Source organism: Oncorhynchus kisutch, linkage group LG30 (genome assembly GCF_002021735.2).
Source record: "Oncorhynchus kisutch isolate 150728-3 linkage group LG30, Okis_V2, whole genome shotgun sequence".
Taxonomy (NCBI): Eukaryota; Metazoa; Chordata; class Actinopteri; order Salmoniformes; family Salmonidae; genus Oncorhynchus; species Oncorhynchus kisutch.
This window is the reverse complement of record NC_034203.2, coordinates 18379868-18395816: the sequence shown is the minus strand read 5'-3', so window position 1 is coordinate 18395816 and position 15949 is coordinate 18379868. Positions and strand designations below refer to the sequence as shown.

The following is a 15949-nucleotide window of genomic DNA, read 5'->3' as shown; positions in this document are numbered from 1 at the left end:
GTAAGATTACCAAGATTAGACATGGGACAGCAATAGAGCTATTGCATATCTACTAATTAACAAACATGCATCAAAACATTAATTAAATCATCAATATTCATATGGGTGGTGAAAAGAGTCATACGATACGTTTCAATATATATGGATTGAGAAAAATCAAGTGAATATCATACCATACGTACCGAGCATCCGAATGTAGAGAGCTGTTTGATTCTCACTGTCATAAGAGATCGCCCCTCGTCTCTGAAAGGACACAAGGAAGGGATCATTAAGGCCGCAGACACACCAATAGAGTTTGCTGGCCGAGTGCGCACCGATTTTACATGTAGAATCGTGTGAAGAATTTCGCAGTCAGACGTCTACAGTGGGTGGTCTTACAAAAGCATTTACGACGCACATTTCACAGAGTTGGTAACATAATACGCAGTAAAAACAGAAACATTGAACGAACCGCCTCTCCTCCCCTAGTGACTGCTCTGCGGCACTTCTACTGTAACAGTCAGGGGAGGTGAGGGGTGCCCTTCTGCTGTGTCACATGCAGCTGTAGCCATGTGACAGTGGAGGACATTAAAGCCCTCTGCAGGACCCAGTCATTCTTTACACTTCAGGGGTCATGCAGAGCTCCCTGCAGTGAGCGAGAGGACCCTGGAGCACACAGTTTCTTCCAAACACCAGCAAGTTTGGTAAATGAACAGAAATGCACTGTTATTCCTTGTTACTATTTCTTCCAACTCAACAAAACATTCAGATATTTTATTTCAACTCTGTGTTGTCCCAATTCAGTTATCCATCTCGTCAAACTCTCAAGACAAACTCACAATTAAATGTGCCTCTTCTTGGTAAAGTACGTATTTAAAAAGGGATCTGTGATAGATTCCCAGTACTGTTGTCCAAACCCTTGCCCAAGCTCAGTTTCAGCTAATGAAGCTAAAACTCAGCTGGCCTGTGGGAAATTGCTCACCCAGAGAATGCGGTCTAATTAGCAGCAACAGGATGGGTTTCAGTATTGGCCACTGGGAAAATCACACAAACCACATGGAGCAAAGAGAACCACTCCAATGTCACCACTCACTTTCCCACCACCCAAAGACACCTCAATGATTTTGGATTTTGGACCATAAACAACAAAAAGTACAACATTTGACAAAACTTTTAACAGTATTTATTTATTTATGCTCCTCTCCTCCCTTCCTCTATTTTCCTGGACTTCCCCTCGCCCTCTGATGCAAATGCTCTCTCAGCTCACCGGGGTGTCCCCAGATGGCATAAAATTCGAACTATGACGTCAATCTGCTCAACATATTTGCATAATTGATATTCCTCCATCAGCCAAGCCCTAGCCGCATAAGCGCTGTTGAATGCAAAGGCTTAAGACATATGCCATACCGGCTTCTCTGGCCAGTGGCTGTACTTATACAGTCTTGCATGTGACTTTGCACTGAGTTTAGATTACAAGACCTGAAATGTGTGGTACTTGTAGACAATGTTCCCTCGTTTTTTTCAGTACTGAGTACAATTCAAGTCTGCTGAATGCAAACGTGAAGGTTATAAAAATTCTATGCAACTTCTGGCGTGCATTTTATGTGAACACAGACTGTACCCGCTTTAAGTTACAGTTATAACCGTGGCCAAGTAGGCTACTGTGGCTATTGGATCATAATGTAGGCCTATCAGAGTGCCCTAACGTAAAAAAATGGAGAAAATGCATCCCATAACATTTTAACATGGAAATAGCTGTTCAATCATTCAGCATACAGTAGCAGCCAATGTGTGGTGTTCAATGTAGGCCTCGATTCCGTGAGACTTTTGGAAAAAATATGCAGGGCTTGACAACCTGTTTATCCACTTGTCTTTTAGACAAGGAAGTGACTGAAGATTTGTTGTTTGATGAAAGAAACCACTTTACAAGTTATTATTATTATTATTATTATTATTATTATTCCCATAGCATTATTACAGTGAATCAGACAAACTATGCTACCCCCTGCCTATTGGCTACTTACCTTATTCAAGCCCGTCTCAAAATACAACACTGCTCTTTTAAGACAGAAAAACATTTCTTTACCTAACTCGCTTTTTAAAGATGGCTAGAAATGCTCTGTTCGGAAGCAACCACTCCCCCATTTATGACTAGAAATGATCTATAACTGGGCTACTACCTCACTTATTAGCAAAGAATATAAACAAATGTGCACACGTGGCTACATGCAGATCTCAAAACAAGCGCATCTACTTGCGACCACTCATGCTGTAAACACAGTCCAGTTCAAAAGGAATGGCACAGATCCATATACTGTATGGCAATGGTCTATTTGCATATAGAGATACTGCAGCTCTGATTGGTTATGCTGCACTGGTCTGTAGAATCATGCCTGTCAATGCAATAGAATCCTTCTCCGGTGCGTTCAGCCAACAAGAAAATCCCTTGCATACTAACTAAGTCTTGCATAGTTAATTTTGTTTCTGTGTGTTTTATTGAAAGTGGCTAATATTGGCAATTCCCACAGTAGAAGAAAACTTTGTTAGGTGTTAACTAAAGGGGAAATTTAGAAGGTTGAGTGAAGTTCAATCTTGTGCAGAGCGGCTGAGGGTACTTTAAAGATATTTACATATATTTTTTAGTATCCATTAATGAATGTACAGAAATTGTATTCTTTCTCTAAACAGTACTTACAGTCCAGAGCACACAGTAAGTTTCAAATGAGACCAAAGACTGGTTTTGTAGCATCTACAGACTCATCATTGTAGTGTCTTAAAGAAGGCCTGGGTAAGGCCAAAATCACATTTCCCAACTTTAATTTGTTATTTTTCAATAGTTATTTTGGATTCAGATTTTAAAAAGGTATGCCAAATGCATCCTTCCACCAAATGACCTTTCTATGGATTTCATTTCAGGAAGATCCTAAACATCATAAATATCTTTGGGCCAACCTTGTTTGGAATGGCCCATCTGACAGACGACAAAACTGTGGTGGTGGGTCATCAAGCGCTTCTACGCTATATGAAACCAACTGACCATGAGTAGCAGGCAACCAGCACAGCAATGAACTAGAATCAAACATGTTAGTGCATGTATGGACAAGCCTGTGTTGTGTGCTTAGTTTAGGGCATCACACGTACTGTAATTTGTTACTTTAACCCTTTATACTCGTGGGAATTGGCCTATATGGACAGGGCTAAATTGAAAGTATGAAAAGTATATGCATAACCATGGTAGCAATTAAAAGGCAACCGTTTGGAGATAATTGGGAAATGATTAGATCAAAAGGTGAGAACACAACAGTTCAACTGACAAGACTGAATCCAAACATTAAACTGTTGATTTTATGTGCATTTTACATTTACTGTACTTTGTTGATAACGAAATCTGAGAACACTCTGGATACATTCGGTAACACGATAAGACTACTCATGGAAAATGTGGGCTAGGTACAACATAAGACAAAAAAAATGACAAGGGTTGGAGTGTGCTAAGATCCTAAGCAATTTAAATACATTTTTATGACACAAAGAAAAGTCTTCAACTATATTTTACCAAATGGGGCCATCTTCTGTATACCACCCCCTACCTTGTCACAACACAACTGATAGTCTCAAACACATTAAGGAAAGAAAATTCACAAATTAACTTTCAACAAGGTACACCTGTTAAGTGAAAAGTACCTCATGAAGCTGGTTGAGAGAATGCCAAGAGTGTGCAAAGCTGTCATCAAATATAAAATATATTTTTATTTGTTGAACACTTTTTGGGTCACTACATGATTCCATGTGTTATTTCATAGTTTTGATGTCTTCACTATTATTCTTCATCACGCAAACACACAGTGTATTTGGAAAGAATTCAGACCCATTGACCTTTTCCACATTTTGTTACGTTACAGCCTTACTCTAAAATTTATTAAAATAGTTTTTTTTCCTTCATCAATCTACACACAATAGCCCAGAATGACAAAGCAAAAACTGTTTCTTGAATTTTGTGCAAAAAATTCAAACTGAAATACCTTATTTACAGTGCTTTGCGAAAGTATTCGGCCCCCTTGAACTTTGCGACCTTTTGACACATTTCAGGCTTCAAATATAAAGATATAAAACTGTATTTTTTTGTGAAGAATCAACAACAAGTGGGACACAATCATGAAGTGGAACGACATTTATTGGATATTTCAAACTTTTTTGAACAAATCAAAAACTGAAAAATTGGGCGTGCAAAATTATTCAGCCCCCTTAAGTTAATACTTTGTAGCGCCACCTTTTGCTGCGATTACAGCTGTAAGTCGCTTGGGGTGTCTCTATCAGTTTTGCACATCGAGAGACTGAAATTTTTTCCCATTCCTCCTTGCAAAACAGCTCGAGCTCAGTGAGGTTGGATGGAGAGTATTTGTGAACAGCAGTTTTCAGTTCTTTCCACAGATTCTGGATTGGATTCAGGTCTGGACTTTGACTTGGCCATTCTAACACCTGGATATGTTTATTTTTGAACCATTCCATTGTAGATTTTGCTTTATGTTTTGGATCATTGTCTTGTTGGAAGACAAATCTCCGTCCCAGTCTCAGGTCTTTTGCAGACTCCATCAGGTTTTCTTCCAGAATGGTCCTGTATTTGGCTCCATCCATCTTCCCATCAATTTTAACCATCTTCCCTGTCCCTGCTGAAGAAAAGCAGGCCCAAACCATGATGCTGCCACCACCATGTTTGACAGTGGGGATGGTGTGTTCAGGGTGATGAGCTGTGTGGCTTTTACACCAAACATAACGTTTTGCATTGTTGCCAAAAAGTTAAAATTTTGGTTTCATCTGACCAGAGCACCTTCTTCCACATGTTTGGTGTGTCTCCCAGGTGGCTTGTGGCAAACTTTAAACAACACTTTATGGATATCTTTAAGAAATGGCTTTCTTCTTGCCACTCTTCCATAAAGGCCAGATTTGTGCAATATACGACTGATTGTTGTCCTATGGACAGAGTCTCCCACCTCAGCTGTAGATCTCTGCAGTTCATCCAGAGTGATCATGGGCCTCTTGGCTGCATCTCTGATCAGTCTTCTCCTTGTATGAGCTGAAAGTTTAGAGGGACGGCCAGGTCTTGGTAGATTTGCAGTGGTCTGATACTCCTTCCATTTCAATATTATCGCTTGCACAGTGCTCCTTGTGATGTTTAAAGCTTGGGAAATCTTTTTGTATCCAAATCTGGCTTTAAACTTCTTCACAACAGTATCTCGGACCTGCCTGGTGTGTTCCTTGTTCTTCATGATGCTCTCTGCGCTTTTAACGGACCTCTGAGACTATCACAGTGCAGGTGCATTTATACGGAGACTTGATTACACACAGGTGGATTGTATTTATCATCATTAGTCATTTAGGTCAACATTGGATCATTCAGAGATCCTCACTGAACTTCTGGAGAGAGTTTGCTGCACTGAAAGTCAAGAGGCTGAATAATTTTGCACGCCCAATTTTTCAGTTTTTGATTTGTTAAAAAAGTTTGAAATATCCAATAAATGTCGTTCCACTTGTTGTTGATTCTTCACAAAAAAAAGATATAAAACTCTCTTTATGTTTGAAGCCTGAAATGTGGCAAAAGGTTGCAAAGTTCAAGGGGGCCGAATACTTTCGCAAGGCACTGTACATAAGTATTCAGAGCCGTTACTCAGTACTTTGTTGAAGCACCATTGGCAGAGATTACAGCCTCCAGTCGTCTTGGGTATGACACTACAAGCTTGGCACACCTGTATTTGAGGAGTTTCTCCCATTCTGATCTGCAGATCCTCTCAAGCTCCGTGAGGTTAGATGGGGAGCGTCAATGCACAGCTATTTTCAGGTCTCTGCAGAGATGTTCGATCGGGCTCTGGCTGGGCCACTCAAGGACATTGAGACTTTTCCCGAAGCCACTCCTGCATTGTCTTGGCTGTGTGCTTAGGGTTGTTGTCCTGTTGGAAGATGTCACTGAAAAACATCACCAAATGTATGATTTTACCACCACCATGGGATGGTGCAAGGATTCCTCCAGACATGACATTCAGGCCAAAGACTTCAATCTTGTTTTCATCAGACCTGAGAATATTGCTTCTCATGGTCAGAGTCCTTTAGGTGCCTTTTGACTATGAAGGCCTGATTGGTGAAGTGCTGAAAAGATGGGAGAATCTTCCAGAAGGACAACCATCTCCACAGAGGAACTCTAAAGCTCTGTCAAGAGTGACCATCGCATTCTTTGTCACCTCCCTGACAAAGGCCCTTCTTCCCCGATTGCTCAGTTTGGCAGGCAGCAGCTCTAGGAAGAGTCTTGGTGGATCCAAACTTATTCTATTTAAGAATGATGGAGGCCACTGTGTTCATGGGGACCTTCAATGCTGCAAAACATTTTTGGTACCCTTCCCCAGATCTGTGCCTCAACACAATCCTGTCTCGGAGCTCTATGGACAATTCCTTCGACCTCATGGCTTGGTTGTTGCTCTTCCTTTCCAAATCATGTCCAATCAATTGAATTTACCACAGGTGGACCTATCAAGTTGTAGAAACATCTCAAGTATGATCAATGGAAACAGGATGCACCTGAGCTCAATTTCAAGTCTCATAGCAAAGGGTCTGAATACTTATGTAAATGAGGTATTTCGGTTTTAATACAAAAACTTGTTTTTGCTTTGTCATTATGGGGTATTGTGTGTAGATTGATGAGGAAAAATATTTATTTAATACATTTTATAATAAGGCTGTAACATAACAAAATGCTGAAAACATCTAAGGGTCTGAATACTTTCCGAAGGCACTGTGTGTGTGTCTGTGCATATATACAGTGGGGCAAAAAAGTATTTAGTCAGCCACCAATTGTGCAAGTTCTCCCACTTAAAAAGATGAGAGAGGCCTGTAATTTTCATCATAGGGACACTAAATATGCAAAATATGGTGGAAAATAAGTATTTGGTCAATAACAAAAGTTTCTCAATACTTTGTTATATACCCTTTGTTGGCGATGACAGAGGTCAAATGTTTTCTGTAAGTCTTCACAAGGTTTTCACACACTGTTGCTGGTATTTTGGCCCATTCCTCCATGCAGATCTCCTCTAGAGCAGTGATGTTTTGGGGCTGTTGCTGGGCAACAGCCCATGATAGTTTCTGGATTTGACCATATTAATGATTAACGTATTTCTGTGTTTATTATAATTAAGTCTATGATTTGATATTTAATAGAGCAGTCTGACTGAGCGGCGGTAGGTAGCAACATGCTCGTAAGTATTCATTCAAACAGCACTTTATTGCGTTTACCAGCAGCTCTTAGCAATGCCTGATTCACAGCGCTGTTTATGACTTCAAGCCTATCAACTCCCGAGATTAGGCTGGCAATACTAAAGTACCTATAAGAACATCCAATAGTCAAAGGTATATGAAATACAAATGGTAGAGAGAAATAGTTAACGCGTCATAATTCCTGGAAAAACTACAACCTAAAACATCTTAACTGGGAATATTGAAGAACTGGGAATATTGAACCACCAGCTTTCATATGTTCTGAGCAAGGAACTTAAACATTTGCTTTTTTACATGGCACATATTGCACTTTTACACACACACACACTTATTTTGTTTAGCTCTCCTGGTTGTGACATTGATGAACTTGCGCAAGCACATTTGTAGTTGATTCATTTGGAGCACAACCCTGCATCCTCGCCATCACACAATTACTGTTGTTCATGCAATCCAAAAACAGCCCATTATAAATTGCAATCTGGGTCAGGTGGGCATGATTTGAAAGCTTGTTCTATTGCCAACATGACTAGGTTATAAAATACGATCTTACAGTGTTAGGCTTTCAAAAGGCAATTCTGACAAATAGATCATAATTATGGTGCTCATAGAAAGGGGTCATGAGTGCATTCAGTTGTGCCGCGGCACATTTTCTTCACAACAACCCATGGTATTTATGACGCCATGTCATCTTGTAACTGTACACCACACATAGTGATCATAAACATTGACACTGTATATGACATGAGTTTTATGATATGAAATGTGAAGTGCACATTTTGACTCATGGATGTTTGGCTTGCTTGTATGACATCAAAGACGTATTCAAGCCTCAACGTCTCATCTTACAAAATACATAATGATCTTAATTTATAGCATTTCCCTCATTCCCAATTAACAGAAGGGATGGGGCAAATCAGAACGGATGTCAGTCAAAACCCATACAGCGTATAGCATGTTACTGTACAGACAACACATTCCACTTAGTACCCCAATCTGCCATTTTCAACCTGTATACGGGTAGCAGTGTAAAGGGTTCAACAGTCAGTTGTATGAACTATGAGACAAGAAAACGTGCCAAAGATTTTGTTGACACATCAAAGCATGTCTATTCCGCTTGATTATCTTTGAGAAGAGAAGCCTTGCCAAAGTTTGACAGCGTTATTGTTAATACTGGCTGCTCCCTGTGTCTGTTAGCGGAGTGTTATCCAATTATGTTTATGTGGCAGCTAATGATACAGTATGCTGACACAGATTTGACATTGTACTACTTCACTATTCTTTTATTGAGTGAGAGTAATCTATTCCATCATAATGTATGGGGCTGAATCAGTGTCAAATCAAATCAAATTGTATTTGCCACATACACATGGTTAGCAGATGTTAATGCGAGTGTAGCTAAATGCTTGTGCTTCTAGTTCCGACAGTGCAGTAATATCTAACAAGTAATCTAACAAAAATTCACAACGACTACCTTAAACACACACACACACACACACACACACACACACAATGCAAGGGGATGGAATAAGAATATGCACATATAATTATATGGATGTGTGATGGCCGTGCGGCATAGGCAAGATGCAATAGATGATATAAAATACAGTATATACACATGAGATAAGTAATGTAGGATATGTAAACATTATTAAAGTGGCATTATTTAAAGTGACTAGTGATACCATTATTAAAAACATTTATTAAAGCGGCCAGTGATTTGAGTCTATGTTAGTGATGGCTGTTTAACAGTCTGATGGCCTTGAGATAGAAGCTGTTTTTCAGTCTCTTGGTCCCAGCTTTGATGTACCTGTACTGGATGATAGCAGGGTTCACAGTGAGGGTTTTAGGTGACAAGTCATATTTCTTCAGCCTCATGAGGTTGAAGAGGAGCTGCTGTGCCTTCTTCACCACGCTGTCTATGTGGGTGGACCATTTCAGTTTGTCCATGATGTGTACACCGAGGAACTTAAAATGTTCCACCTTCTCCAGGACTGTCCCGTCGATGTGGATAAGGGGGTGCTCACTCTGCTGGTTCCTGAAGTCCACGATCATCTCCTTTGTTTTGTTGACGTTGAGTGAGAGGTTATTTTCCTGACACCACACTCCAAGGGCCCTCACCTCCTCCCTGTAGGCTGTCTTGTCATTGTTGGTAATCAAGCCTACTGCTGTAGTGTAATCTGCAAACTTGATGATTGAGTTGGAGGCGTGCATGGCCACGCAGTCATGGGTGACAGGTATTACAGGAGAGGGCTGAGAACACACCCTTGTGGGGCCCCAGTGTTGAGTATCAGCGGGGTGGAGATGTTGTTTCCTACCTTCACCACCTGGGGGTGGCCTGTCAGGAAGTCCAGGACCCAGCTGCACAGGGCCGGGTCGAGACCCAGGGTCTCAAGCTTAGTGATGAGTTTGGAGGGTAATATGGTGTTGAATGCTGAGCTGTAGTCAATGAACAGCATTCTTACATAGTTATTCCTCCTGTCCAGATGGGATAGGGCAGTGTGAAGTGTGACGGCGATTGCATCGTCTGTGGACCTATTGGGGCGGTAAGCAAATTGGAGTGGGTCTATGGTATCAGGTAAAGTGGAGGTGATATGATCCTTGACTATTCTCTCAAAGCACTTCATGATGACAGAAGTGAGTGCTATAGGGCGATAGTCATTTAGTTTAGTTTCCTTAGTTTTCTTGGGAACAGGAACAATGGTGGCCATCTTGAAGCATGTGGGAACAGCAGACTGGGATAGGGATTGATTGAATATGTCCATAAATGCACCAGCCAGCTGGTCGGCGGATGCTCTGAGGACGCGGCTAGGGATGCCATCTGGGCCAGCAGCTTTGCAAGGGTTAACATGTTTAAATGTTTTACTCAAGTCAGCCGCGTTGCGGTAGAGCCCACAGTCTTTGGTAGTGGGCCATGTCGGTGGCACTGTATTGTCCTCAAAGTGCGCAAAGAAGTTGTTTAATTTGTCTGGGAGAGAGACGTCGATGTCCCACTCATCCTATCTCTAGTTTATCATCCTCAATTCAAGCCAGATACTGGCAATTGCACAAACAGCAGAGTCGTAGTTTATGGGCAGACACAATACTACTACATTACATACAGCCTAGGCTTTTGTTTAAAAAAGCTAATCTAATATGAACTAAACAGACAAAGCAGTATATTAAAACCTTGGTTTGAAGGCGCCAGTGTTTACACAAATCAGTTCTGTTTATGGCAGCCAGAGCCGGGGTATATCAGGCTCTCACAGGGAAGGAGGCTGTTAGACAACCAACCTTACCATGCCCATATGTGCTTCACACAAGCTATCCAGACAAGCAACTGGCATCTTGTCACATGGAGCTATGAGGGCTGTGTCAGGCCCAGCGTGCGTCACTACCGGCTTGCCTCGCTGCACTCCAAACACTGTGGCGTCTGTCAGGCTGGGACGGACATATGCCTCCATCCCTCATGCCACTCGCTCCTATTAAAATGCTTGACATTCAATGCTACATTCACAAGTCAACACATGACTGCTGCTCACGATTCTGGGCCTGTATCCACAAAGCATCTCAGAAAAGGTCCTATAATATTACCGTTAAATCAACACACTCGTCACTACCATTTAACAACGCTTTGGCAGTTTGGCATCCAAAAACTTGCCGATAATGTTACATAAAACATTTGAAGGGTCTATAATTTTCTTTCAACACAAAGTTAACATTGGCACCTAGACGCTTTTAATTGCCCAACTGCTAGGCATATTTTTTAACAACCTGTTATTGTGCTCCAAAGGCATAACGTATGTTCACTTGTGAATGAAATAACATGTTGGTTAATTAAATAACTGAACAAAAATGTGTGGTTCTAAGTATTTCGGCATATCCTGTGAAATAGGGCTAATGTGAAATCATTGTCAAAAGCATGTAGGTCGAGATTATATATGGATTGATCATATATATATAATATCAAAGCAACTGCATGTGACACAGTAGCCACTGACACCTCACGAGGTCTCCTAAATATCTGTCGACTAGGTGGGACTCTTATAACCAAAGAGGCTTCATGCATAGCTTTTATGTTTACCCATAAGAGTAGGAATAAAATACTTTCTGCTCAGACGATTGCTCTCAATGCAAGTGGACTGGCTTCAGAATTCAGTAAATCTCAGTATGTCATCATGATTGATTCCATGGTTGTCAAAATTAAACTCAGACATTTGGTATTGATACAACATCCTTTAAAACATCACACAGTGGTACAGTGTTGTGAAAACCCAGCAAGTTTGGTGAATGAACAGAAATGCAATGGTATTCCTTGTTACCCATAATTTCTTCCAACTCAACATCACATTCAGATATTTTATTTCAACTCTGTTCCATCCATCACAAAACTCCTAAGACAAGCTACAAATGGTCTGTGCTATCAAGACCTCATCTTTTAAGCCACCAATAAAATAAGCCTAAAAAGAACTGCAATGTACACTATGTGCAGTATATGTTATGTCTTGTGAAATGGATGATATGTTTATGATTCTACTCTACTGCTAAATCAATAAACCTATAAACCAACTACTACTTCTGCTACTAATATTACAATAGGGTAAATCCATTTGAATTCAATAACATCTTCACAGCATCCCTTTTGATGTAAACAAAACGTTCCATATATGATTGCCCATGGAAGAAGTGGTCAGAAAGTGACTTTTCGGACCTGAATGCAAAAAGAATTCAAGAGATAAAGGTGCTCAAAGTTGACCCATTTTGCATACCCCACCATACCATGGAGACATCCATGTCTTCATCACTGGAAAATAGAAACGGTTGAGATTGATATCATTTAAAAGCTTACAAACAGGGTTGTCAAACTGTTCTTTTACAATTTATGTCATTTATTAAGCTTAATTGTCAATTATCAAAATATGCATACAGTCTCATTTTTCATATTCTCATAAATTGTAGCTTAGAAATAATCGGAGGTTTTCGTTTTGTGCCCGCCATCAGTTGAGACATAACATGCTCTTGAAAACAGGGTGCGTGTCATTTCAATCATAGAAATATAACCCATAGAATGGACCTATCCCTTCAGACCACTGCAATTTGATGTGCAAAATGGGTCAACTTTGAGCACCTTTATTTCCTGAATGTTTTGGCATTCAGGTCTAAAAGTTACTTTCTGACCACTTCATCCATGGGCAAACATGCATGGAAATGGTTGTTTAAATCAAAAAGGATGCTGTGAAGATGTTATGGAATTCATATGGATTTATCCTACTACAACAACTAGAACTACCACTTCTTACATACACAAAAATCACTGTCTTTAACTTTGACCTATAATTAAGATGGTAGTCAAACTCTCAATACAAACTCACATTTAAATGTGCCTCTTCTTAGTAAAGTACGTATTTAAAAAAGGGATCTGTGATAGATTCCCAGTACTGTTGTCCAAACCCTTGACCAAGCTCAGTTTCAGCTAATGAAGCTAAAACACAGCTGGCCTGTGGGAAATTGCTCACCCAGAGAATGCTGTCTAATTAGCAGCAACAGGATGGGTTTCAGTATTGGCCACTGGGAAAATCACACAAACCACATTGAGCAAAGAGAACCACTCCAATGGCACCACTCACTTTCCCACCACCCAAAGATGCCTCAATGATTTTGGACAGAGCTTTTGTCATGAAAAACCCAAATCATGATGGAACCTTAACAGGTCCTCACTGGTGTCCTAAACTAAAAACACTTGACAAAACTACTCATAACAATATTTTACTTCAATCCAATGTGGTATTCTGCTTACGCTGTATCATTACCAAGTCTTAACTGTTCCTGATGAAACCAGCCAAAATAAAAAACACCCTCAAACTATCAGTCCCTGAAAATAGCAGACATACTGTACACACCATCACAACGTGAGCTCATAGTAACTCACCACACCTCCTTTCCTAGTAAGGCAGTAAACAGACACACAGTCATCGGTCTGTGCTAGAGATATCCTTTTCAAAGTCAAATCAACTCAGTGTTGATAAAGAGGCAGTTTACCTAGTAGTCCAAACTGACTGTCTGCTAGTGTCAGAGGACCTACCTTGTGGGAAATCCACCTTGTTAGAATCATAACTAAGGACCAGATCAGTACAATTCCCATTGGACCGTGTGGCCGAGGATCATACTCCCTCTCCCTGGATGTACATTCGTGTTTCTGTGTCGTGGGTCCAGCCCGGATAAATATTAGCAGACAGGCAGACGAAGGACAGCTCAAGGCCCAGGCAGGCAGAAGGGGACAGACAGAGAGTAAGCAGAGCCTTGTGCAGCTGTCTTAGCTCCAGCGCTAGCTACCTATCACCTGACTGACTGCCCAGTCCTAACACTCCAGGGACTGCCTGACAGACTGACTGGCTGGGCTGGCTGACTGACTGCCAGTCGACCGAAGGGCTGGTGTGAGGGGCACACACCACACTCTCTCCCTTCAGCCCCATATGGACTGATGGTGTTGCACTGTGGCAACGGCCAAACACCATCATAAACACTGACACAGAGAAGGGGGGGGGGGGGTAGAGAGGACAAGGTGTACCAACATTACTACACCTCAATGTCACGTTATTCATGACGTAAGGGTTTGAGAATCCAAAAAGGTCAGAAGGAGATGACTGCATAGCCTGGCTTCAACAGTATGTGTGCCTTGCTAAAGGCATGGCGGTTTGGAGAGTTGGCATACAGTACATATGAATTGTCAATATGAAACATGGGACACACAATGGCAGAGATATCCTTTTAGTCAAATCAACTGTGTTGATAAGAAGGCAGTGATACCTAGTAGTCCAAACGAACTGTGTGCTGGGGTCGAATGACCTACCTTCTAGGAAATCCCCCTTGTTAGAATCACAACCAAGGACCAGGATCATACCAGTGTTCTTTCCCTGCACTTAAGGTACACATATTTGAGTTTGCTATAGCAACACGAGTCCTACAATGTAAAAACGTGGGTTCTGCTGCCAAGATGAAGACAAAAGGTTTATACTATGAGAAATGATCTCTGATAATAAGCCCAAATTAAACATGAGGGGAATGAGATCACTGACGTTCCCAAGTCTTTGTTCTACTATGCACTTAACGTCATCAGAACAATACCATTAACATAAGTTACAATCTTACACAATACAAGTCAGTCTGGCCGATTATTGTAGGAAGAGAGACAAAGGGAAAAGTTTCTGAGACGCTCTGGGTCTGTAGCCTTGAATAAATGCTGTCCCAAAACAGGGTTAGGTATGCCCTCATACTCAGGCAGCGCACAGCCCGAATTAGACCCTCAACATACGTCGACATCACAGCTGATAAGTGTGGTGAAAGGGGACCAGAAATAGACCATCACACGCCATCATCAGGCAAGGGCCTCAAACCAACGGCACAGGAAGTGTTGGGAAATTGTCATCCTCCATGCAGCAACAGAGTCCCTGCAAGGACAGCTACGCAAATGATTCCACTCTAAATATCTAGCTAACAGGACACTTGGGATGTTTCCTGATTATTCCCTCGACTTCAGTGTCATTGAGGGGCCACGAATACACTAGTGGTGAAGACGGTTCCGATTTCTCTACGATAAATGCCTACTCCTAGAAAATATTAAAATGACAAACAGACCTCAATGTTAAACATGTCATATTTCAAAAGGTTAGTTACTCAAATTTTTTATTAAAAAAGATTGCAGACATTTGAAAGCAGGCCTAAATATCAACCAAATGTCAGTTGTAGAGTTAACTACCTCTTTTCCATTTGGTGGAAATGGGAATATAAAAACTAAATGTGCAGTGTCCCACAGTGTCCTAAAAACAGGAGCATGCAGAGCAACTGTGTAAAATAAGCTCTTTCATAAATAATCCACTTATGAGATACAGCGGATTCAGAAAATATTTAGACCGCTTGACTTTTTCCACATTGTTACGTTACAGACTTATTCTAACAATTCCCCATAAAAACAAAGCAAAATCGTTTTTTTTTTACATTTTTTCAAATGTATTAAAAATAAACTGAAATATGAAATTTACATAAGTATTCAGACACTTTACTCAGTCCTTTGTTGAAGCACCTTTGGCAGCGATTACAGCCTTGAGTCTTCTTGGCTAGGACGCTAAAATGTGTATGTGACCAATAACATTTTATTTTATTTATTTGGGAAGTTTGTCCCATTCTTCTCTGCAGATCCTCTCAAGCTCTGTCAGGTTGGATGGGGAGCGTCACTGCACAGCTATTTTCAGGTCTCTCCAGAGGTGTTAGATCGGGTTCAAGTCCGGGCTCTGGCTAGGCCACTCAAGGACATTCAGAGACTTGTCCTGAAGCCACTCTTGCGGTGTCTTGGCTGTGTGCTTAGGGTTGTTGTCCTGTTGGAAGGTTAACCTTCTCCCCAGTGAGGTCCTGAGTACTCTGGAGCAGGTATTCATCAACAATCTCTCTGTACTTTGCTCTGTTCATCTTCCCCTCGATCATGACTAGTCTCCCAGTAACTGCCACTAAAAAACATCCCCACAGCATGATGCTGCCACCACCATGCTTCACCGTAGGGATGGTGCCAGGTTTCCTCCAGACGTGACGCTTGGCATTCATGCCAAAGAGTTCAATCTTGGTTTCATAAGACCTGAGAATATTGTTTCTCATGGTCTGAGAGTCCTTTAGGTGCCTTTTGGCAAACTCCAAGCGGGCTGTCATGTGCCTTTTATAGACAGGTGTGTGCCTTTCATGTCCA

The 15949-nt window shown here is 41.1% G+C and overlaps 1 protein-coding gene across 8 annotated transcripts in view; it reads right to left on the bottom strand.

Annotated features, from left to right (window-relative positions):
* LOC109875280 (high affinity cAMP-specific 3',5'-cyclic phosphodiesterase 7A) overlaps positions 1–15949 on the bottom strand; it is a 45102-nt gene that overhangs the window by 16650 nt on the left and 12503 nt on the right. For 4 of the 8 annotated variants that reach the window (XM_020467572.2, XM_020467573.2, XM_031809911.1 and 1 more), the window contains exon 2: positions 183–243. In XM_020467572.2, the coding sequence (XP_020323161.1) occupies positions 183–243 (61 nt within the window). Of the gene's footprint in view, positions 1–173; positions 244–15949 lie in introns of all 8 variants that reach the window. The other 4 variants (XM_020467571.2, XM_020467570.2, XM_031809909.1 and 1 more) reach the window with 1 other exon arrangement.